Source organism: Prinia subflava, chromosome 1 (assembly GCF_021018805.1).
Source record: "Prinia subflava isolate CZ2003 ecotype Zambia chromosome 1, Cam_Psub_1.2, whole genome shotgun sequence".
Classification (NCBI taxonomy): domain Eukaryota; kingdom Metazoa; phylum Chordata; class Aves; order Passeriformes; family Cisticolidae; genus Prinia; species Prinia subflava.
Genome location: NC_086247.1, coordinates 144037783 through 144063217, shown reverse-complemented (window position 1 = coordinate 144063217; position 25435 = coordinate 144037783). Strand labels below are relative to the sequence as shown.

At 40.0% G+C, this 25435-nt stretch overlaps 1 protein-coding gene across 6 annotated transcripts in view; it reads left to right on the top strand.

Moving 5' to 3' along the window:
* ZMYND11 (zinc finger MYND-type containing 11) overlaps positions 1 to 25435 on the top strand; it is a 104671-nt gene that overhangs the window by 73186 nt on the left and 6050 nt on the right. For 4 of the 6 annotated variants that reach the window (XM_063415615.1, XM_063415634.1, XM_063415644.1 and 1 more), the window contains exons 4-15: positions 917 to 961; positions 3650 to 3811; positions 12663 to 12740; positions 13106 to 13198; positions 14638 to 14725; positions 15847 to 15902; positions 16740 to 16817; positions 17344 to 17462; positions 19289 to 19496; positions 21242 to 21310; positions 23030 to 23302; positions 24360 to 24545. In XM_063415615.1, coding sequence (XP_063271685.1) covers positions 917 to 961; positions 3650 to 3811; positions 12663 to 12740; positions 13106 to 13198; positions 14638 to 14725; positions 15847 to 15902; positions 16740 to 16817; positions 17344 to 17462; positions 19289 to 19496; positions 21242 to 21310; positions 23030 to 23302; positions 24360 to 24545 — 1455 coding nt within the window. The remainder of the gene's footprint in view (positions 1 to 916; positions 962 to 3649; positions 3812 to 12662; positions 12741 to 13105; positions 13199 to 14637; positions 14726 to 15846; positions 15903 to 16739; positions 16818 to 17343; positions 17463 to 19288; positions 19497 to 21241; positions 21311 to 23029; positions 23303 to 24359; positions 24546 to 25435) is intronic. The other 2 variants (XM_063415655.1, XM_063415664.1) reach the window with 2 other exon arrangements.

Genomic DNA, 25435 nt, shown 5'->3' with positions numbered 1-25435 from the left:
TCAGCTATTTATGTCAGTGCAAAGTGACCTTTATGATATAATGTCTGACAGATTTGAATATAAAGAACAACTTGTGACCCATAAGATTGCAAGCTCCCGCTCTGCTTAACAGAGCACGGCTCTTTGGCTGTTACACAGCCCCCCAAACTCACGTGTGCCCTGCTGGTGCATAGATCCACCAACGCAGCGGGCAGCACCAAGGGGGAAGGCTTCCCTTGGATCCCTGTTGGATCTGGCACGCAGCTTTGCTGCCAAACCCGCTCCCTCCCGGGCCAGCTGCTGAACCCTGCTGAACCCTGCTGAACCCGGGCAGGCGGCAGAGCATCCCCTTGTGTGCCAGCACAGTGACCCAGGAGCCTTCCCCGCCCTGCGCCACCAAACCGCGGCCCTGTGGCAGAGATCCTGTGGCAGCCCTGCAAAGTGTCTCACCCTCTAGACACAAACAGGACTGTGAGTCTGATTGATAAAGTGATAGCCTAACCTTTGGTAATATGCAGCAAAGGTGTTGCTTTGCTTTTAGGGGGCCACTCCCTGTGCAGTAAATTATGTTAGAAGGATCTTTTTTAGATGCCCGGAGAAGGTTTACGTATCAAAGAGAGTGCATTGATTAACAATCATTAATATTCTTGATGATTTTTAAATTGGCCTGGTGGTGGGTGTGTATATGGATAAGAATGATGGGTGTTGGGTTCTTTTAATCATATAAATACATGGGATATTTTAAAGCAATAAAATGTGGTGAAAGTGCCAGGTAGCATTACAGGAATGCAGGAGGAAATGTATGCAGCCAGAAGTTAGAACTAACAGATTGATTTCCTGCTCACTGTGCATGAATTCTTTCTAGCCTTGTGTATATCCTGATAATCAGATGGCTTACAGTATAGATACAAAGTTTGTTTTGTTTTTATTTTGAAAGGCCTACGGTATGCAGCCTTTTTCCCAGACAGCAGCAAAAAACAAGGTGAACAATTTTTGCACTATGTGGTTTTGAATTCTGTCATATTTTCTATTACGTTTCTGTCTTCCATTAGGGTAGCTTAGTTGACTCTCCTAGCCACCACCATCCTCCATGTCACCCCGGTCCCGAGCAGGGCGCACCCCGGGCTCGGCTGTCGCCGCTCCCGGCGCTGTCGCCGCTCCCGGCGCCGGCCCCGCCGCTTGCGGCAGCGCCCGGCGACCCCTGGCGGTGCCGGCGGGAACTGCAGCCCCGCCGCGCCTCCTGAGCGGCCCGAGCCGGAGCTGGGCACGGCCGAACTAATCCCATCTCCTGCATGAAAATAATAAATGAATGAATGAATAAATAAAGCGCTGGGAGCACACCCCCCTCCCATGCACGCTTAGGTAAACCCAGAGAAGCGATAACCAACATTTCATTGCTGTTGGAGGAAAATTAATGCCTCTGACCTCGCTGTTGAAGTCGATAGGGCAGTTGTCCACAAGGGTTACGTACCCTTTTTTAATCGTTTTTTACTAGCTTTTCAGATATATTGCACAAATGAATGTTGTATGTATACTTACGCACTAAATATACTGCATTAAACGAAAACTTTTTTTCTGTGAAAAAGCTGGTGTTTAGAAATAAAGAGGTTTTCAAAACTTTACCGTGTGAATACTGAAGGAAGCCTCTTCTGGTGTTTTATTTAACGTCATGGTTTCTGGCTTGAGTGTGTGATTTTTCTTGCCAGCAAATATATTTCCGTATGTTTATGAAATTCCACATCTCTTTGCCAGCATATTTCTTAACAATGGAATATCTGGGAGATACGAACACGGAACTAGTACAAATAAAAATTAAGAATCCTGGAAGCCTGATTCTGTGGTGAAATTGCAGGACCTCTTGGGGTCTTCTCAGTTTAATTTTTAACTAAATATACATTCAACCAACTTGATTATTTTTCTTGCTTAATTGGCCCTTTACTGCCGTCTGATTTTTTTTTCCATTTCATACATACAGTTAATATAAATGAAATACAAACCACTACTTTATCCTGATTTTTCTCAGTCTGCAGGCAAATCAAGTACAGCAACAATGCAGTATCTTTAGTTGTTTACAAAATATCCTAAATAAAGTGCTCCCAAAGTACACAGCCACGAGACTGTGGAGGGGAAAGATTTGGTGAAACAAGAATCTGTTCTTTATAGCCAAATTTGGTGGTGTTATGCCATTTTGAGATATACAAAATTTGCCAATAAAATGCAATGAGGAGAAAGGACAAAAGGTCAAGTTACCCTGTTAATCTGCACAACAAAGGAGGGCAAAGTTCTGAGTTCAAAAATCACTGCTAAAGATCTCATAGGGTGGTTTTTCCCCCTCTAAACTTGCTGCCCCCACAATCCAGCATTCATGGTACATCACTGACTTTAGTGCAGGCAGTCTGTGTGGAGGGTGCCCCAAAATCTCTTGTGTTCCTGGGGCTCTGCTCAGATGAGTTCTGTACACAGCACCGGGGATGGAGGCACCACTCGAGTGTGGCATTCCTTCCACTGCTCCACTGGAGGAGACTTTTCACACCAGGCCTGCCCTTCCCAGGCACAGGATAGTGAAAATCAGACAAATGCCACTTCTGGCAGCCGCTGGGAATTGCTAACTCCACCTTTACAACATGACATTAGAAATAGCTTGATCACATTTTTATCAAGATAATTTATTGGAGAATAGGAGTAGTTTTTTCAGAGATCTGAACCCATTGAAAAGTGACATTTGACATGAAAAGGCATTGGGAGTTTTATCTGAGATATGACAGCTATTTTGTCTTCTAAGTGTAGAGAAAACTGTGGCATTTCAGATAACAAACGTAAACATTTAACAGTGACCACTGGCAATTCTGCTTGGTTTTAGAACTATAGATTCCTAGAGCAAAATTCTGCCTCCAAATTATATGCATGCTACTCTCATTTATTTCAGCAAAGCTTGTGCATGTTTCAAAGGTCAGAATTTGGCCGTTGGGGGTGAATTTTCAAGGAAGAGTATATTAAAGACATCTGTGCATCAGCAGAACCATATCCTTTGTATTCTGTAGAACATTTCAGGAATGAGCCGGGTGCTATTGAGCACGGCAAGTGAAACACTTTATATTTTTTGAATTGCAATGGGATTGCTTAGCAGAAACATTTCTTGCAGTAATTGGTTCATGATTTCATTTATTTCTTGTAACTCAACACTTTGATGCTGAAAAGTTGTCAGTTTTAAGAGAGTAAAGACTGGAAGGGACCGCCCTTCAGAAAATTACAGTTGAAAATACAATGTAAAAATCAAACTATGTGAAATAGTCCAAGAAAATTGGTATGGTCTGTTGAGGTGCACAAACTTTTGTTTGCAGTCTAACACAGAGAGGTCAACAAATGTTTTACACAAAGGTAGAAAACAAACCCACTTTTCATTGTGGACAGAGCTCATATTTGAAATTGTAACTAATCAGACACTTGAAAAAATTAAAACTTGGCATTCATATTCTATTGGAATTAGTGTGTGTTAAATTGATGAAGATCTTTAGGCACGTAGGTTTTCCCCTGTTTTTTAAAAATTATACGCTTCTTAAAATGTTTATAATGTCTAATTGCTGCTGGATTTCAAGACATATCAATTTTGTTCTTAGTTCCTGCAGATTTTGACAGAATGTCATACCAAAATATTTTGTATTTTTTGTAGGACTGGGAAACAGAAAATCATGACTGGTATTGTTTTGAATGCCATTTGCCTGGAGAGGTGTTGATATGTGACCTGTGTTTTCGTGTGTATCATTCCAAGTGTTTGTCTGATGAGTTCAGGCTTAGAGACAGCAGTAGTCACTGGCAGTGCCCAGTTTGCAGGGTGAGTACCTACGAGATTTCATGTGCTGATTAGAGGATTGATATTCATTAATAGATTTATTAAGGTGTCCAGATGGTCTGGCCAGGTTAATGGGTAAAGAACTGAATATTGAAATGACGGTGCTTACCTAGAGCATCTGTACAGAGGTACCAAAATGTGGTGCATGCAGCAGATGGCCACTTTTAAAGGCTCCAGCAAGTTTTACTTGCACAGTACCCTGTGCCAGAGTGTGTGCACCTGAGTGCAGTAAAGTGTGGGAGTCTTCAACAAGAGTAAACTAATTGCTGTATGAGATGCTACTGTTTTTACTTAATGTCATTTTAATGAATCATTTTTGTGTTTTGATGACTTGCATTCTTAATTTTTTGTTGGAATGGTATTTTACGTTATAAAGCAACAATCATGTTACTGATGAGGCTAGTATCAAAAACATGGAGTTAAATCCTGCTTTTCATTTACTGATGTGGATTCTGTTGGTATAAAAAGGGCAATCTGGATTTTACTCATGGCATCCATATCTATGTTGCTTTTTTGTTAAAAATGCTATTCTCATGAGTACGGCAGGGAGACAGCAAAAAGCATTTTTTATGTACTTTCCAAGAATGGGCAGATGTGTTGTCTACATGTCATTAGAAGATGAAACATTCTGGTCAGGATGGTGCTTACTGGTGCCCAGCCTTGAATCAGCCAAATGCCCATTGCTGTTGTCATCTCTGTGTCACCTCCCCAAATGGAGCACTTCACTAGGCTTCCTACAGAGCTGGGCTCCCTTCCTGTGAAAGGAATAATGCATAGGAATGTTTCAGGTAAAATTGTTGCTGCAGAAAGGCAGAAAACTGCCCGTCCCACTCTGCCTAGGATTGCTGGAGACAGAGGCAGTTCCTCTGCTAAAAGCTTGGATTAGCTGTAGAGCAGCAGGCTGACCTTAAGATGATCTGTGCAGCAAGGAATGTAAAGTTTCGGGCACTTTGTGGGATGGGGAACCAGTGGTTGAGAACACGTGGATTGTTTTGTTTCAAAACAGCACTTTTTGACTGCTGTTACCTTAGAATGAGGTCCAAAAAACCTCTTGCTGCTGCCTCAGATTGGGAGCTCTCAGGGTTTAGGGAAATAGCAAGAAAATCAGGCCTGCCTTAAGAAAGCTGAAAGTAATGAAAAAGAAGTAGTGGCAGGGAAAAAACTGTTAAGAATAAAGACATATACTGTATCTCTCCATATTTAATTTTTAGTATTTTAATTTAGTTACTTGATATTCCCTCTGTTAAAAACAAAAGTATGATCATACATAGATGAATTGCCTTCAGATTTTAAATAAATCTCTCTAATAATTGTTGGATCTTATAATAAGTATTAATAATTGCTATAACTAGTTAAAATTAGGTAAACTGCATCCAGTCTCCACTCTAGTTTCCCAGGAATTTTAGATGACACCTGGTGAAAGTAGAGAATGTGGATGGTTTATGCCACCTTGTGTATGAGGTGGTTTCATAACATCTCTCTTGTACCATGGATGTCCTCAGAGTGGAAATGCTGAATCATTGCTTGAAATATGCTCTGATACATCAGCTTTGAGAACAGTTTGACTTTCATCGTGAAGCCTTGAAGTCCTTTATGGCAATGATATTAAATAAATGTTTACCTTAAAAAAAAAATTCCTGTGAAACTTGAGCCATGTGCTCACTGGCTATCTTTCTGCATATTGGTTCCTTTTTTGTTATACAAATATTAAGGAGAGGTTTGGGGGGCTCTTAAATACTTCCTACCCCAGAGGCCTTTGGCTTGCTTAATGCTTCAGGTGATGATCAACCTATTTTTGTGGATATTGCCATTGTGAATGCCGTGGCATCCTTTCCCCCCCTGTGCCAGCAGCTCCTATTTTCCTGTTGTTAATTCAAATCCCTTCAAGCCCTAATTCTGCAATTTGGACTAAGGAGGCTTGCACAGTCCCTGTAAGTGTGGGAGTCAGCATCCTTGTGTCAGGATTCATCCTTCAGTATTCTGCTACTTTCTCCCCACCCTCCTAGGAAATGACTGCTCTAATTTCATTTTAAAAGCAAGAAAGTGGCCTATATTCAAAAAACTCATAATGTGGAGAGAACCCTGGCTGATGTCCAGAGGGCATAACAGAGCTTAGCCATCTTGCATAAAGGCAGTGGGGGATTTACATTGCGTTATCAGCAGTAAATATGTATCTTCAAGAAAAGTGATAGCTGGGACAAAGAGATACATATATTTTCATATTTAATTCCATAAGTGGACATAGCACTTTTGCTTTGGAGATTTCAAAGCTCTTTACAAAGGTGAAGTAAAAGTATGTTTAAAACATAATATATTGGGAGAAATAATCTAAGAACACTTCATTCTTATGTAAAGATTGCTTCTGTAATGCTGCCAAGGTCAGCAAGCCTTTGGATTTTTCATTTCACAATTGCTGGTTGTATTAGTTTGATCAACCTGTGCAGCTTTATCTTGCATACTTAACTACTCAAAATATTTTATAAAGGCCATTGCTAAGGATTAGTTTATGATTTAAATTTTTTTTCTTCCCATATAATTTATCACAGTCCCTTTCAAACCTTGTTCTGAACTCTGCCTGCCCGTGGTTTTTCTCCATGGCATCCATAAACAACAATGTCCAGTTCCTCATCTGTTTCTTTTTTAAAATTGATGGTACCACTCTGAATATTTTTGTACCCTATATAACTCTCAGCAGGAGTCAAAAGTCAAACAAAGTTCAATTCAAACCACATTGCACTGATTGAAATTTTTCCTGACTGTTGACTAATCATTGTCTTAAGTGAAATAAATTGGCATTATCAGCAAAATTCCTGGGAGACAGGTCAGAAGAGAAAAACTTAATACTGAATGAGCTTAGAGATTATGTTTTTCACTACTGGAATAGTCCATTCCTGACAGGGTTGGTCAACTTGTTCTCTGAAGGATGTAGGAGACTTGTACATTTATTGTTTCTCTTCAGTTAAATAAAACAAGGGAATTAATTTTCTTCAGCTGTTAATTTAGTAACTAAAGACTACAAACAGTACTGCCGAAATACTAATTTTTTTGGGGGGGAATAAATATGTACAAAATAATGAATAAGAGAATTTTGATCATGTTGGTGTAACTGGCTATTATTATTTCTTGTCTAAAAATCCAAATTTTAAAAGAATATAAGAAGGCATTTTGATATATCATTTGTCCCAGAGAAACAGATTTTGATTTATGAAACAGAAGGAAAGAATTAACCATGTGGTTTCACTTGACTTCTAATTTTTTTTACAATCATATGATCAGAGATTGGTCTCCTATGCATGTTCTTTGCAAGGACTTTGAGTCAATTTACCTATAATAGTGGGTATTCCAATATTGCTGGAATACATAGGAGACCAAAGTAACCTGTAGAGTTTAAGATATTAAATACTGTGCTGGTAAGTATTCTGTAGATAGGCTTTTTCTCAGTTCTAGTACTGTACTGAGCATTTCCTGGAGTACATAAAAATAAAAATAAACCATTATGCAGTTCACAATCAACTTCAGACAAAATTTGACAAGTGAATATGACAAGCAGTAGACAGAAGCACAGGAAGGTGGAGGTTACTTAAGTGAAGTTACCCAAGTGCTTAGATCAGAGGGGTTTAGGTAGCAGCTGTCAGTCAAGGTGGTTAACATAAAATACAAGGAAGGAGGAAAGAATATGGATTTATTCCTTTATTTCTTAGTGTTATGGTAGGAGTTTGAGACCTGTATGGGGAAACATATTCCTGAAACAGTATTTGGCGTGATCACACAAATAGTAGTCATGGCTTGGTGGGTGAAGGGAACTAAGTCCTAGTTTAGGACCAGTTTTAGCAGCACAAGGCTCAGTGCAGAGCCCACACCTGTGAGGTGTTAGTCCTCACCATCCCTCCTGTGCACCCTGCAGTAAATCAGGGAGCTGCCAGAACTGGGCACTGCATAGGACATACTGAATAAAGTATAAAGGAATTTATCCACAGCAGTGAGAAAACTGGAAACCTCCACTTACAGCCTCCTGCCACCTTCTTTGTGCAGATAAAAGCATATTTAATTCATATGATGCTTCATGTTTAGCAAGTGCTTAATGCACCATACAAGTAGAAATCAATTTGTGGATTCAGCTGAAACATTTCCAAAAGCACCTGATGCTTTAAAATGTCTAATTTTACTGCACCTGATCATGAAAGATGCAAGTCTAAGGGCATATTTTGCTCCTGCAGGAGCTTTTCTGTGTGATACATAGGGCACACAGTGCAGTGATTGCTCTGAGACCCATTCCATGTGCCTGCATACCTTCCTTAATGGTACAGGAAACATGAGGACCTGAGGGTTGGAACTTTGAGAGGGCGGCAGAGTGGTAAAGCTTTCCATATGTAGCACCAAATTCCTCTGGCAATTTAAGCTCTAAAAAAGTCCAAGGGCCAGTGTGTAAAGAAAGAAGTTTCTGAAGAGCAGTGGTGAGTGTTTGTTAGCCTCATGTTCATGGTTCCCCTTTGCAAATAGACCCCTGGAAACCTGAATTGCTTCTGAAAATACAAGTGATGCCTTAGAAACATGAATCTGTCATTGAGCAGCCTTCACATAATCCATCCCAGAATTGAAATGCAGCTCTTTGATGTGTGTATACCCAGGACAGGTGAGAGAGGAAAGGAAAAAGAATTAATTAATGGGAGATTATAGGGAAACAGAAACCTCTTTAAACAGGGCAAATGTGATTTAAATGCTTATAGCTAGACAGAATGCTGGCACTGACACCTTGCATTTCTTAGAGTTTTCCTGGTTTTTATCTCTTCAAATGAAAGACTGCAGCAACTGCAGCACAGTGGCCACTGCCACCCTGGGAGCTGAGAGCTAACTCAGATTGCTGAGGTTTGTCACCTCCATCATCCCTGGTGCTACTGCAGGATGGAGGGTTTCTTGGAAGTGCCCCCAGCTTCTCTAGCTTCATGTGATTTTTAAAGTCTTGCAGTGAAGTCCTGCACTATAAGCATGTCAGAATTGCTAAATAAGTCACACCTGCACGGTGCAATATATTGCTACCCTCTTGAACAGCTAGGCAGTGTAATTAATCTGGATTATTGAATATGAAGAGCAATGTAACCTTAAGGTACCAGCTCCTAAGAAACAGATGTGCTGCAGAGAATAAGGCTCATATAAGGAATTTCCTGCACCCACAAGAAAAGAGTTAGGCTGCAGGCTTGACCTTTCACCTACCAAATCTCATTAATCTTGTACATGAGGATTGCTATTGTGAAGGTTATTACTTCACTCCTTCATCCCCTGTGTAAACACATAGGCCTGACCAAGTCTTTCAGTTTACCTTGCTTCAAAGCAGAAGGTTTGCAGATTTCTCTAGAGCAGTGGTGTGACAGGAATTGTCCACATTGCAGGTTAACCCCAGCAGGCAGCTGAGCACACAGGTCTGCACTCTCATGTCTCCTCAGCTCCCAGCTGAGAAAGAGAACAAAACAAAGCTGGTGCAAAGGCAATTCCTCCCCACCCTCCTGGACAGATCAATGCCCAGACAGTTCCTGAGTTAAAGACGGCTAAATTCCCCCTAGGGCCCCTCCTCTTCCTTTCCATTACTGAGTGTGAGGTTATATGGCATGGAATAGCCCTTTGGTTAGTTCAGGCTGTCTGCCTTGTTCTTTCTTCTCCCAATCTCTTGTGAACCCCCCCCAGTCCATTCACTGTGGGGGCAGAGTGAGAAGCTGCCAAGGCCTTTACAACTAAAACATCCATGTGTTACCAGCACTGTTCTGGGCACAAATCTAAACCACACCACCATACGAGCTGCTGTGAAGACCATTGCTTTCATCCCAGCCAGACCTGGGACAGTCCTACATTAAGATAATTTATCCCACAAATAGGCTATCTAAAAGTATAAGGATGCTGACATTTTGGGGGCTGGGTTGAATCTCAGCAGTCTCCTTAACAGACTTGAACAAGGTTTCCAGTAGAGTGTCTCAGTAAATCTGACAGGGGATAGACGGTGGAGCTTGCCACTATCACTGTTTTTGTTTCCTGAAAGTAGGAAATTAGAAGACCTAGTTTCATTTGTATTTGCTTCCATATCACTCTGCCTATAAAGGGGACCTGAAAGTGGGTATATTATCTTGTGTCAGAGCAATATAAATAGATTTTATGCAAATCATAATTCCCATCTAGTATTATCTATTTTCTTGCTTTAAGTGGCTGGCTCTAGGTTGACTTCTCTGAGAAGACTACAAGTCTTCAAAATACAAAGGAGGGGTTTTTTATTAAAAACTTACACATTTTCCATTATAACTTCCAAAGAATGTGTGAATGCTACCTCCTAAATGGTTAATTATTGTTGAAAAGTGAATGAAGTGCTTGAAATGTAACTTGCTTTCTATGAAGGGTGAGCAACCTTGTCATAAAAAGACATTTTGCTGGCTCATAGGCTCCAATTCCCTAAATTTATTACCTTTCAAAATTTAGTAGAGGAACATGGAGATCAAGTTTTTCTTAAAATAAATCAGTGTAGGGAATTGAAGAAAAAGTGGAAAAATTAAAGTTTGCCAGAACTGGCAAGTTAATTATATCATTTTCATTGGTGCCTAAGCTGATATTAATTGCTGACATCAATAACTATACAAAGCCAACTATCTATCTTTTCTTATGATCTGAAGGATAAAACTGTAAACCATCTATCTCAGCAGTCTCTTTCAAACTGTCTTGCCCAGCAGGGCATGAAAAATGGTTCACATGAATTCTGAAATACTTTCAAAGGTTGATAAATTCAGAGCCGTGTCAGAAAAAGAGGTGTAGGACTAGTCAGTGCATGTAAGTTTCATTGTGTCCTTTTAAGTTTCAGTCTTTTAAAATGCTGTGTCATTAGCAAGCACACAGCACTTCAGTGCCTGAAATGACAAAATGACAGCAGTGTTTCATAATGCAGATAATTTAATGCACATTTGGGTTTTCATTTGCAGTGGCAATGTTGGTTTATGAGAAACTGAGTAGGTGATTTGAATTCCAGCAGAATGCACGTTCTCACAGCAGTCAGAGTGAAACATGAATATACAGAATGTGATTCAGATATATAGGGCAGGATAAATTCTCTGTCAGTCCAGAGTTTGGAAGGAAGGTCAGGCAACCATTAATATTATGAAAATAATGCTTAAAGGAACTGCAGGTATTAGAAATACCTGGGGCTGGACCTTTCCACAACAGAGTTTTTCCCAGGCAGGAGGAAGCTATAGTGTTGTTCTGCACAATGCAGTATCTGAGTGGGTTCATGACTGAACAGGTATTTCAGCACAGTTTGTAATGATTCTAATTGCTGTTAAGCAATCAAATGAGCAGCTTTGCAGGTAGTGCTGTGTACAGCTTTGTTTCAAGAAAGGTAGTAAGTACAATCCTGAGATGTATAGGTTGCAAGTGTGCTTAGCACAGGGGAACAGCCTGTGGTTTTCAGTGTCCTCAGTGTCTTTCAGAAGGAATACAAACAGGGGAGACACAGTCAAATCCTATCAGCCTTTTTTTGTACTAATGTGTAATGTTGCTCTTGCCAAGTAAATTTGTAAAAGCAGGTGCTCTGTACTCAGTGTTTCTGCTCCCTATGCCCAGAGTCATATATAAGTAATTCAAAGAGAAACAGCACACTTCTAGTGGCTGATAATTTTTAAGCCTCTTTTATTTACCTATTAGAACACGGATTAATTTTTTTCTTGTGTTTGCTAAGCACCCATCATCTGCACAGTTATATAGATCTTGCTAAAGACCATCAGATTTCGAGGATACAGGTGTAACTGAGCCAGTTTGGTCCACAGAGTTTGCACACAAGTGGTGAAGTGAGGTATGAGAAGGAGAGAACTCACCCTGGCAGTCAGTGCACAAGAAGGTGTGAGTGAATGCTTTGCAGGAGATGTGAGCAATTACAAACTCTTCAGGGTAACAGACCTGGAACCCATGCCGTTGTTTCACTGTGCTTTTGTTCTGGAGAGCTACTGTAGGTAAAAGCAGGAGGAGGTAGCACTTCCAGGCAGCTGTTGCAGGGCCATGCAGAGCTGTGCACTGCTGCTGCCAGCTGGGGTTGGAAAGGCTGCTTTGTAAGAGCACATCAGGCACTTGCAGAGAGACACCTTCTCTTTAGCAGCACATTTTCGGTATGCAGGGCTTCCCAGTAGCCTTTGAAGGGGGGGGATAAGTCTCTATAATAGTCTAAGATGAGAGGGAAAAACTCTGGATCCTGAACTGCTAAAAAGCAGTGATCTGTGTTCCAGAATCTGGATTAAATTTTGTTAAGGGAGAACCACAAAAATCCCAGACTGCTATGTTTCTTGAACAGTAAAAAGTGCTCTGAGTTTCTACTGGCTAGAGCCAATTTGTCTTCCTCCCAGATGGTGTCATTTTGCTTAGTAAGCACATAATTTGTAGATGGTACAGGATATTATTTTTTAAATTATTTCTTATTTCACTAAAATTATAAATGCCTTGCTAATAAAAAGACCATTAAATAAATTTTTAGCTGCTCCCTAAAATTACTTTCCTCATTGCTTTATTCTAATTAGACACTTTTTTATGAGAGCTTTTGACAAACTATTATGGATACAAGTGGGAGTAAAACTTGTAATTTTTCTGTAGCTGAAGGTCTCAGCCCAGACATAATTCAAAGCAACATATATATATATATATATAGTCATTGTGGCATCTTAGTGTTACTAATTTCCCAGAAAAGATTTTCCCTAAGAAATAGCGTTTTACATGATTCAAAGTTACCTTTTCAAACCAAGTGTTAATGCAGAGAAAATGTTTATTGGCTGGATTTTTGAGTTCAAAATAATAATCTGATCTCGTTTTTCTTTGGCAGAGTATCAAGAAGAAAAACACAAGTAAACAAGAGATGAGCACATACCTGAGGTTCATAGTGTCTCGTATGAAGGAGCGGGTGAGTCTGGGAGGTTTGTTCAGTGCTGTGGAGGAACAGTGTGCACTCAGGAGGGTCATTGTGGTTTCCCATGTGTGACTGTGCAGGGAGGAGGGCTACAAGAGGGTGGTTTTTATTTCTCCTGTCATAAGCACTGTGTGTGTTTTCACGTGCACTTACCAGGCCCTGTGATTTGGATCGGTGTCACCAGGTCACCTGGACATTTGTCAGGTTTGAGACACACGTAATCTCATGGGTTGTGGATCACCAGTTTGCCCTTGTGTACTCCCCACCTGAAATATTCCAAACTATTGATTTTCTAATCCTCTTTTATGTGTTTTAAGCAGAATCTAAATGCAATAACAAACGTCTCGTGGTCCTTTCAGGCTATAGATCTAAACAAGAAAGGGAAGGACAACAAACACCCAATGTATCGAAGGCTGGTGCACTCAGCTGTTGATGTTCCCACTATACAGGAGGTAGAGTGACTTGCTAACTTCCCCACTGGTTTTGGTGTCTTTTAACAGTGAAAGTCTAAGAAGTCCTAATCCTGTTTAATTCTCTTTATGATCAGTATTTCAGTATTGTATCCAGCATTAGATATGGAAGCTTAACATGTCAAACTTTTCCCCGTAAATAGGTAATTGAGTAAAACCATTTTGAGGGGTGCCTAGTTTTCAGACACAGAGTATCCTCAATTCCTTTTGTACTAAGGTTATGCTAGGATCTGTAGGCAGCTAAAATCTTTAGAGAAAGTACTATTAAACTAAATCAATGAATATAGACTCAAGTGCCTATGTGTACTTCTCCGGCCCAATGTTTTTGACTATATTCTGATTTCACTCATTATGCCCTTGTGTGGGTGTCAGCTTTATAAACATCCAAATGATTCATAAAGAACCAATCCCTTTGTTGATCACAAAAAATCAGACTCACCCAAACATCTGTTTTGCATTAATTGTTCCAAAAATAAAGTACTAATAAATATATTGTCCCTTTTTCTCTGAACCAAAGGTCTGATCATGACTCATTTAAATCAACTGCACATGACCATAATGAACAGCATATTCATCTTTACTCTTTCCTGCAACTGGATTGCTGTGCAGTGCTGTGGTGTATCTTGCCCTTTACAAGCACAGATGTGAAGAGCCTTTGTTTTAATGTTAAAATGCATGAATAAACAATAGCTTCACTGACGGTTTTGGAGGCCAGCACTGCAGCCTATCTAGAAGTGCTGGCAGCCACTGAAAATAGGTCAGGCCTTCCTTTCACTCTGTCAACTTCTCCTGCTTCCATGGAAGGTCTTTTGGCCTTGATAGCATTCCATAAGCTGATGTTGTTTTGTTTGATGATTGGAACTGTCATAGATGTTCTTGAGAGAACACATCTGAAAATGCTGCATTCCCTGTTGGACAAAGCCATACTAAGAAAATGAATTGCATGGCTCCATGTAGGTGTTTGTTATGAGTTTGGAAGCCTAGGACAATCAGCTTTCATCACATAACACAGACTATCAAATAAAGATCCTGGAAGTTCAAAAGCAATCAACATTGATTTGAAACTAGGTGATATTTTAATGTACAAAATGTTCACCTCAGGGAACATATTTCAGTTTGAACAAATGTTCTGGACCACACCTTATGCTGAAACTATTCACCTTGTTACAACCAGGAAAATCTTTACTAACCTTGGTCAAGTATTAAAGAATCTATTTTACTTCTGGGCATTGTGTAGAGGGCAACCAGTGCTCAGGTACTAACAAACCATGTCAAAGAGTTCTAAGTATTCCTTTTGTATGCAGGAAAAGCAGTGTCTGATCTGTGTTGCATAATGCAGATTTTTGTGACAGCTTCTCTGCATAAAGCAGGTGGAGCACTTTGAAGAGTTTTCTCACAGTCTTGTGTTTTCTTTTGTGTAGAAAGTGAATGAAGGAAAGTACAGGAGTTATGAGGAGTTCAAAGCAGATGCTCAACTGCTTCTACACAACACAGTGATTTTCTATGGAGGTAAAAGACTACATTTACTGCTTGCCATGTTTGATTTGTCTTTATTTGTAGGAAACTCAAAAGCCCAGGATGAATTTGTTATTAAGTAGTCTTAAGTGTGAATGAGGTAATTTGAAGGCCCTTAAAAATCAAAGTGCATAAGGACTTTTTAGGGTCTTTTCTGGCCCACCTGCTACAGAACTATTTCATCCTCCCTGGCTAAATCTCTTAGTGAGAATTACACCTTTTCTGTCCTGCTGCTTCTTCAGCAAAGCCCTCAGTCAGTCTGTACTTCAGATTTTTGCCAGTATACATGTTTTCCTCGGGTACAGTAGGATTTTCTCTGCTGTGTCAGCGGAAACATGTACTACAGACATATTTCTTTTACTTTTGGGCAATATCTGCCATACTGTGACAGCAAATGCAGCTACATCCACACCAGGAGTGTGCTGCTGGTGCAGTGTGGAGGTGCAGCCACCAAAGAAGCTGCCAGGCACTGGGAAGGTAACGAGTGACTGATTGGAAGTCAGAAAACACCACCACCATGTCCAGAAGCTGCAGTCAGGTCCTGTTTTCCAGAGCCACCGTTTCAGCAAGGATGTGGTCCTCCCCTGCAGACGTGGCCCCCGCCAGGGAGGCTGGCAGGAGGGTGACACCAGTCTGTTTGCAGCCCCAGGAGATTCACACTGGCTGCTGGGGAGGGATGTGGCTGAGCCAAGAGAGGAATGCACGGGTGTAAAGGGAGACTCAGTGATAAACAGTCTGTGAAGCATCACTCAGAGCACAGGGCAGAGCAGAGGAGATGTGTTAGGACAACTGCAGTGTGCCATTAAGACACAAGCAGAGAAAGGAACTGAACCCATATTAAGAGCAACTGTGTCTCCCTGCTGCTGCTGCTCCTCAGATGTGTACTTGTTCAGTGAAAAAGTGGTATTGTGGCATATAAATATGACACAGAAAACAAATATTGAACTGATTGTTAGAAAATTTTAAATGGAAGGGCTGTCCAAGTGATTAAATTATGCTTTGTATTCTTAAGCACGACAATTATAGCATGAAAGTCACAGCAATGACAGCTGCAAATCTCTGTGAGCACTGTGATCATACTGTGATTGTTTACACCATCTATTTTTAATTTACAGCGGACAGTGAACAAGCTGATATAGCAAGGATGCTCTACAAAGACACCTGCCATGAAGTGAGTACTACCAAGTAATCAAGATGTAGTCAAGATACTTGATTTTCATTTCAGAATCTAAAAAAATATTCTTCATATTACAAAATAAAAATTGTGTGAAATTGAGTTATGAATTTCTTCCAGACAGTGTAGCAGTGATTCTGAATTCCTTTTTCTTTTTCTTTAAGTTTTTGTTGTTGGATGGTTGGGTTTTGTTGTTGTTGCTGGGATTTTATTGGTTTTGGTTGGGGTTTTTTGGTGGGGTTTTTTGTGGTTTTTTTGGGGGGGGGGGTTTGGATTTTTTTGCAACTAGATTATAACTTTAAAAACACTGATATTCAAAATTTAGTTTTGAAAATGATTGAGTAATACAGATTTGGACTAGAAATAATTGTCCTTACTAATATAAATTGAATCTGAGATGAGATTCCTACTAAATTCTGTAATTGTCATCAAAACATTTTTCCACATTCAGAGGAGACCAAAAAATACAGCTGCAGAGCTGGCACACTTTCTCCTTTTGTACAGCTGAATTACTTCTTTCACAATGTCCTTTAAATATTTGATGAATTTTAAGAACTGTTCTTTGCATTTCATCTATAATAGATCATTAATATGTCTATTAGTCTTCCCCCTCTGCCTGGGTTTTCTGAAACATGAATAATGTTTCTTCAGATTATCTTTCAGCCTCTCTCAGCCCACCTCAGTTTCACACCTTTAGTTTGCATGGACAAAAGTAACTCCACCAAATTAGAAAGCAGGGCTGAAAATTTTTACTAGTTAAGGGAGAGGGATGCTACTGAAATCACATAAATAGGATTTTTTTTGCTTATTTACCTTTTTCTTTTTGTTTTTCAGCTGGATGAGCTGCAGCTTTGCAAGAACTGTTTCTATTTGTCAAATGCACGACCTGACAACTGGTTCTGCTATCCTTGTGTATGTTGCTGACACAGATTTTTATTTGTTTGCTTTTCTGTATGAAAGCCTGCAGTTTTGGTGCCATTAATGCATTGAGTATTACATTTCAGGGGGCTTGTTTCAAAAGCATGGTTAAGACTCTGGTAAGCCTGGATATTTTACACAAGTGAAGTTCAAAGCTGTAACAATATAGGTTATAAAACATGGCTATCAGCCAGTTACAACAGTTTCACAAGAAAATAAGGAGCTTACAGAACTAAAATTTTGCTCCTGAATGAAGCTAAGGTAATTTTTAGGCTGCTTAAGAACTCTGTTTTCAATAGACAGTTACACCCTTTTCAGACTTTGTAGATTTGGGGGTTTTTTACGTTCATCTGATCTAACCTGACAAGGAAATGTATTGTAAGATAAAAATGAAAGTAGCACTAGACACAAACAGTAACTATACTCTTAAGGTACTAGCACAGTATTACAGCAGAATATTTGTAGGACATAGCAATATAATATGTCATTTCCACTAATAAATACAACTTTTTTTTTCCAGATACCTAATCATGAGTTGGTTTGGGCCAAAATGAAAGGCTTTGGGTTTTGGCCAGCCAAAGTCATGCAGAAAGAGGACAATCAAGTTGATGTTCGCTTTTTTGGCCATCACCACCAAAGGTAATTTATTAATTCCATGTGCTGCCTTTTACAAACAATATTAAAATAATTTATCTCATCTGTCATGTTGCAAATACTGGCTCAGCTTGTTGCCAGCATTAGAAATACTGAATCCTTTGCCATAATTATTTCAGAAAATTTAAAGTTCAGTCTAACACATCTGACGTGTCCAAATTCAGTGGCTCGGGGGTTCTCTTTCCACAGTTGCCAGAAGGATGTTCCTTAATGCCATTTTAATTAGGGACAGTAAGTGAGCTTCAGCTGTTTCTTCAAATGTATAGCAGTCTGCTAATCCAGGCCAAGGTGAAAATTGGACAGAAATGCACTCCTTCTACCAGCAGTATTGACTTCAGGCAATTTCTCATTTGAGCTGAGGCACTACAATTTTGTGGTTTAGTACCATGATATATATCACAAATGTTTGTGTCTCACTGCTAGAACATTGACAGGCCTCCTGCTGGGAGCCAGTTTGCAATTTCAGAGAATTCCTCTTTACATTGGAAACTTGACTCTTAGAGTTCAGCTGTTGGTTTTCTCTCCAGCTGGTTGTTCAGCATTTGGGGAGGTTTGTAGCAGTGTGACAGTGGATGTACTGGTTTGGATTTTTTTACTGTTTTATTTATATGCCTATAATGTGAGGAGAGGAGACATTTCTAAAGCAATTCATTGTTCTTGGGAGATGGTATATTTTGGTGCATCCCAAAAGGGCCTAGACAACTCCGTGTTTTAGGAGACTGTTTATTTAAATTGCTTTCATGTAACTAGCACAGTATATAACATCTTTTCAATTTTATATGAGCTACCAAGACTTTCTAATAGTCATAAAGTGAGTAAAGGATCTTTACTGGGGCCTCAGTCACAGAACGTTTTTTAATCTGTTGGTGAATATTGTTTATTTCATTAGTTATCTTTGGCTTTAAGTTCAGACAGCTTAAAATTTTTTAATAAAGTAACCCGGCACCTGTGGGATGAGGTGCTTGCAACTTCTTAAATGTGTGTTGATACAAAAGGCAAAGGATGTTTAACTAGAGAGCCATTGCTTAGTTACTGTGCTGGACTTTGACAAAAGGCCAAACTCCTGGTGTAAGTTGGCATTGTTTCTTTGTCTTTACTCAAAATAAATTTATATTGCAAGAACTGACAATCTTTTTCACAAACATGTCATTTTTGTGTATTTAATCTGCATGGCAGTGACTCTGTATCTTCCATGTCCAATGTTACCTGGTGCTTGATATAACCTTTCAAAATGTCAAGACCTGCCCATATAACTCTCTGAGGATTCTCTGAACATATTTAAGAGGATAAAGTAACTTTGGAACCATGTCACTGGCATGAATCAGTCCAAAAAAGCATGACAGTCCCCATGGAAGTTCAGTCCTGGTAGACAGGGGCCCAGGACACAAAATGTCTCTATTCAAGGTGAAGAGTTGGTAGATTCCTTGGCAGTTTTAGGAGCGAGGTCAAGAGCTAAACTGGATTAACATATGAACCTCCAGTAAAAAAATGTTTCTGTGTCTGAGTCAGGGCTTTTAGCAAGAGAGCAGGTAGGAGATGGTGCTGGGGAAGGTTTGTGGTTCATCAAAAATGAGAGAGACTTTGAGCCATAGCAGCAACAGCTAACAAGTATTCATAACAACAAAAATGTCTAACAGCATGAAGTCCATTTTTTTCCAAATGTGTTGAGTTTAAAAAAAAAAAGTCCAGGTAAAAAGGAATTGTCAGTGATCAGCCATTGTGGAAAACTGCTTTTGAAGTCTGTTTCTCAGGTGGAGATCCTGCACCTGCATTTAATGTTTCTGAACCTGTCTGTGCTGTGTATTCAAAAGGGCCTGGATCCCCTCTGAAAACATTCAAGACATCACAGTTAACATCCACCGGCTGCACGTGAAACGCAGCATGGGATGGAAGAAGGCCTGTGATGAACTGGAGCTGCACCAGCGTTTTCTTCGTGAGGGGAGATTCTGGAAATCAAAGAACGAGGACAAAGGGGAAGAGGAGGCAGAGTCGAGTATCTCTTCCACTAGCAATGAGCAAGTGAGTACTGCTACAGTGTTAGCAGTTGGGGCAATTCATAAAGAGTACAAAGACGATGTGTTTTTGATTAATGTGCTATTTAATTAGCCTTGTGCTCTGTCTGCAGGTTTGTGATGACAGGAGGGTTCAAAGACTTATGTTTTGTAGCTCAGTAATAGCAAGAATATAGATTTTGCTCTTTCCTCAGTTTCATGGATGACCTTTGTGAAGTTTCAAAGCATTTGTCACGTACAGCACCTTGATGAGACAGATCAAGATTTCTAAAGTTAAATAGGAATGTTCAAGTCAAATGTCACAGGTATCAGATGGACTGCAACGCTGCCTTCTTGGAGCCCTGTCAAGGGACTGCCCTGTAGCTGCTCAGCCTTTCCACAGCTGGAGCATGTTCACTTGGAGCTCTATTCTGCCTTCAGATCCACAAGGAACACCAGCCATGGCATTTTCAGCAGGTCCAACTAAAGTTAGGTGCAAACGTTGCACTTAGGACCATGTGACCAGCAACTGATTAAAGTAATTAAAAATAATTCTGCAAAACAAGAAAAAATTACACTGTTTTAACAAAGAGCCCAAATGGCCAAGATCCAAAACTTTGTATTTCCACATGGAAATTTCCTTATCATAGCTGATCTTTTCTAATCATTCATTGTCCAAGAGAGTGTTATATATTCACTACTAGTGACTTAAGATTTTCATAGTTTGCAGGATGCTTCTCTGTATTTTTGGCAGCCCTTTCCCTGGCAGCATCTTTCCTCATTTAAAACCACTAGTCTGTATTCAAAAAAAATCCATGTATTTTGACCCTCTTCCTTTGTCCTTTTGTCAAACAAGTCTATCACCCAATTTGGAACTAAAAACTTAAAAGTTTTATATAAAACTCTATATTGTGGTGGAAGGTTGTTCCTTATCAAAATTATTTAGGGTTTTTTAGCCTGGTTTGCTTAGTGTAGCCACTTTATTTCAAGTCTTGTGTGCAGTCATTCACACAAGGGAAATGGTCACAAATAAAAGATAACTGGTATTTTCCCATTTTTTTTCAGAAGTATCAGTCACAGGGTCTGAAACGTCCATTTACTGCTGTTTTACTGCTTTCCCAGATACAGGAACATGGGAGTAGTCTTCAAATTCCCTGTTCTGCTGTAGTCTGCAGTATCCTGTTACTATCACTAGCTAGTACTGCATGCTTCCAAAGCAGGCATAAGAACTTCTCTACAAGCACTGTAAGATAATTACCATCCACTTAGATCTCATCCTTGTTTCTGCTGTGAGATGGACTTACATTCTAAAGCATAAAGTTCCATACTCCTCCAGTTATAATCCAGTCTGGATGATCTTACCATACTTACATACTTAAATTCTCTTTATAATCACTGCTGCTTTCTGGCATCCAAAAAGATCTGATTTCTGAGTATGGGTCAGTAATACTAGAATATCTCAGAAAACAAGGGTTTGAACTTGTGTGTGCAATGAGGAAAGGAATGGTTAAGAGTGTTGTAGCAAGTGCATATTGAATGGTAGACCTTGTTGATTAATTTTGTTCCTTCATGCAGTTGTAGTCATCAGTGATAATGCAGAAAGTTTTTTGTGTACACTTCTCATTTAAGAACATTTAATTACCATTTCTATTTGAGACCCTAAATAATTGCAAATAATCACAAATAAAAGCCACATCAGTCATGTTACAATGAAAGCCACTTACATGAACTGGTTTTTGGGTTGATTCAATATGCTCTTCTTAATGTTCACAGCTGAAGGTTACTCAGGAACCAAGAGCAAAGAAAGGACGACGTAACCAGAGTATGGAACTCAAGAAAGAAGTGAGTAACCTCAGCTACTGTGTTTGTAGAGACGGCAAAGTACAAGTCTGAAATTTTAATAGACACTCCTTCAATTTCAGTCACCTTTTAGTGATGTTAGAGTTTTTAGGCTTGGAAGTTCCAGCCCCACAGCTTGGCACTCCTTGCTAACAAATGTAATTGTGCCTCCCACGTGCAAGAAATGTGTGCCATCATGGGAATATTCTGTATCGTGAGTAAAGCAAGTCAGCTTACATTTCCTTTTTAGTAACAAATTCAGGATATCAGTAAGTCAATAAACAGCAGAAATTAAGAAGTGCAATCGAGACTATTAAGTTTGTGAACTCCCTCATCCGCTTTGTGTGTGGTGCATCCCGCTCGCAGGATCAGGGCTCCTGGGCTGCGCTATTTCCCGTGTACACAAGGGGGCTCTTCCAGAGAGCCGTAAATCCATTCCCGAACCGCCAGGGACTTTTCCTGGCCTTGTTCCAGCTGCCCGAGGAACGCTGAGAGGAATTCCTTGCTGCAGGGATGCCCCTGCAGAGGAGTGCGGGTGCTGCAGCAGCAGAGCTCTCTGTGGTGGCAGGGACAGGGACACGGGCACTCTGATTCCTGGGCAGCTGCCTCCCGTTGGAGCTGATCCTGCAGGAGACAGGTCATGGAGGGAGGCGGTGACACAATCCGTGCCCTGGGGCACAAACCGTGTCAGAGTGCAGGATAGGGAGATTACAGGAGGATGTCTCGCCGTTCTTACTGTGTTTTCTGTCAAGTGAATGCTGTAATTTGCTTCATATGTTTATGTCTTAACATTTGCCTCCTTAGCTCTGATCAGTGATCCATAAGTCAATCACAGTGACCTCTTAGAGAGTAATTGATTGCAAAAGGGAATATACACAGTCAGCCTTTGAATAGTGTGAGCAATGTCTCATCACACAGACAGGCACAAAGTCCAGTCCTGAGCAAGGCTTTGTCTCTACACTGCTAAATGAGTATTAAAACATCTAACTTAAAAAAAAAAAATCATTTGTGTCTTCAGACACTTCAAATAGCAATAAACATTTCCAGGAGTGTAACTTCGATCTGTTCTAAAGAGCAGGAGCAGTTGGTGTGACATTGTAATAACACAGGCAGCTCAATTCAGCACAGTACACTACAGTAACAGTGACTCCTTTCTTGGTAATTGTGTAATTATGCAGAGCTTCTGTGGTCATCCAGGTCTAGGTCTATATTATTGGAAGCAAGACGTAGACTCTCATTAGCCTTTCATCTTCAAAGGACCTTTGAAGTACTAATCAATCTTTCTGGCAGTTCTATGGAATCAGTGGAATATCACAGACTCCAGTGCAGCCTGTTGGGTCAGAGTGAGCCCAGAGTTTGCCAAAACAATTCAGGAGCCTTGGCCATGCAACTACAGTCTCTTTATGCAGAATACTGCGGGGGAAAAATACCTCTAGCAAACCTCTAGTAATCCCAAGGAGTCAGCACAGCCTCCGAGGGTTTTCATACTTCTGGGGAGGTGAGGCTGGTTGAAGTCAGAAAAGCCTGACCCAAGAGCCTACCCACTCTCAAGCTGGTTTTCCACAGGGAAAACACATTTCATTAGCCCCACAGGCCTTCCACAGACACTTTCACATTACTTACACTGATACTGGTCATGTAACATTTTTTCTTCAGGGAGAACTGAAAAGTTAACAGGTTGACTTTCGATATCTGATTTACAAGTTTGTTCTTTCTCTGCAGGAGCCAGAACCTGAAACTGAAGCAGTAAGTTCAAGCCAGGAAATCCCCACAATGCCTCAGCCCATTGAAAAAGTTTCAGTCTCAACTCAGACCAAGAAGTTAAGTGCCTCTTCTCCAAAAATGCTGCATCGGAGCACCCAGACCAGTAATGATGGAGTGTGTCAGAACATGTGCCATGACAAATACACCAAAATCTTTAACGATTTCAAGGACAGGATGAAAGCTGATCACAAAAGAGAAACTGAGAGAGTTGTGCGAGAGGCAGTGGAAAAGGTAACACTTGCTGAGCACCACCTACACTGGGTCAAGGGGAGGTGATTTTGGGGATTTCTTTGAATTCATTTCTATTTTTTTAATGACCACTCTTATCAAAATGAATAAAAAAACTTTTTCAAAGAGACCACATAAAAATAGTCTCCATTATGGCCTTTTTAAACCATTTCTATACCAACAAATCTACTTTAAACAGAAAACTCTTTTCTTTTTTGATTCTTGTCCAATGAAATCAGTTTGTGATCCAAAACTGAAACTAATTGTTCATTCACGAGTATCTGTTTCCAAAGCCTTTCTTTTCATTGTTAAGTGTGATTCTAAACAATGTCATTGTTTAACTGCTAGTCATAAATAATTCTTCTTGTGTCAACCTTCTGACCTAAAGATCAAATAGGGTCACTGAAATTTGTTTGAATTCTCTTATCTAATAATAACCTGTTTAAAATTCAATGTCTAAGCTTGACCTGGTCACCTTTGGCTGGAGAGAGCAGGGCAATTTGGAGGATGATTTGTCTGACCCCTCTTAAGTACCTGTCTTAAGATAAGATGAATTTCCTTCAGGATGAAGGACTGTGAAATGAACCTTGGGAGTTCAAGTGTTAATCCTGTGGGATTAAGACACCTAACATTTAGATACCTGAGCAAGGGCAAAGGAACCTCACTGACAATGAATACTAAAAGGTACCTCTTAATGAACCAGGGATGTATTTCACATTGTGCACTTGCTGTAGATTTATATGCAGTTGTATGTTTAGGAAAAACAAAACCTTTTTATAGAGAAATTAATAAGTTTATAAACTGATCATTGACCAAATATGCATAGAACTTATTTAGCTGTTATTGTAGATGCCTAGCAGAGTAGAAATACAGTGACATTTTTATAAAATCTGATTTTGTTATATCTCTAACTGAGTAATTTTTATTTCCTAAATGGGAAGTCTCTAATTAGGTGACCTCCATCTGCATCAGCAATAGAGGTTTAAAAAGTAGAGGTTTCTACAGGACTTTTAATTCCAAAAGCTGTCCCTTGATGTGTTTTGCTGACTGTCTTTGGCAGCTGCGTACAGAGATGGAAGAAGAGAAGAGGCAGGCTGTAAATAAAGCTGTGGCCAACGCACAAGGAGAGATGGACAGAAAATGTAAGCAAGTAAAGGAGAAGTGCAAAGAAGAATTTTTAGAAGAAATTAAAAAGCTAGCAGGTCAGCACAAGCAACTGATTTCCCAGACCAAGAAGAAGCAGTGGGTAAGTTTCAAAAATTTATCACAAGAGAGTAAGTGGAAATGTATAATGCATCCTGCAGGCCAGTTGAAGGGGATTTATTGCTTGCTTTTAACTGCACTGCTCTTCCACTGGTCTTTTAGCATTAAGGCTTTCTCCTTCATATTACTGTTTCAAGTCTTCTCCAAACTTGGTGTCTTGATTACTTTCCATCTTAATTTGTTAGTGCTAACAGCAACATCTTCTTGAGTCCAATCAGATCTTAGTATCAAAAATATTTTTTTCTAAATGCAGTTTTACTCCATATAAGACATGTTTTGCATTATGTTCACACTCCTTTGATCTTGAGACCTCAGAGGGTATGATATCTGGCTGCATCTATTTGGATTCCCCTGCTAATAAGGCTATTAGTGATATCCTTTTGGCCTTTTCCTCTCCTTGCTTTTTCTACAGCTCTTTTATATTCCTTTATATTTAAGCCATGACATTCTGAAATGTATTCCTCTCTTGTTTGGTCCTTAAGTGCAAATCTGCAGCATCAGCTACAAAAACCATGTTGGTGTTCCCTTTGGAAACGTGAAAATAGAGCCATCTAACTTACTGTTCTGCTACACACCACAAACATTTCCCTGTTTTTATTTGGGTTGTGGCTTGTGTTTTCTCAGGCTGAGGAGTGTTCTCCCACATGGCTGTACAGCTCCTAGAGCCAAGCACTGCAAGTACCATAAACTGTGCTGTGTGCCAGGAGCAGAGTGCAGGTGGAAACCGCTCAGCTCAGGAGCTGGGACCTGCCACATGCACAAGCTCTGCTATTTCTTTGCTGATTTTCACAGAACAGGGGAGTGAAAGCCATCGTTCAGGAAGTCACACAGCACTGTGACAGTTGTCTGTAACACACAGAGAGCACAGGACTG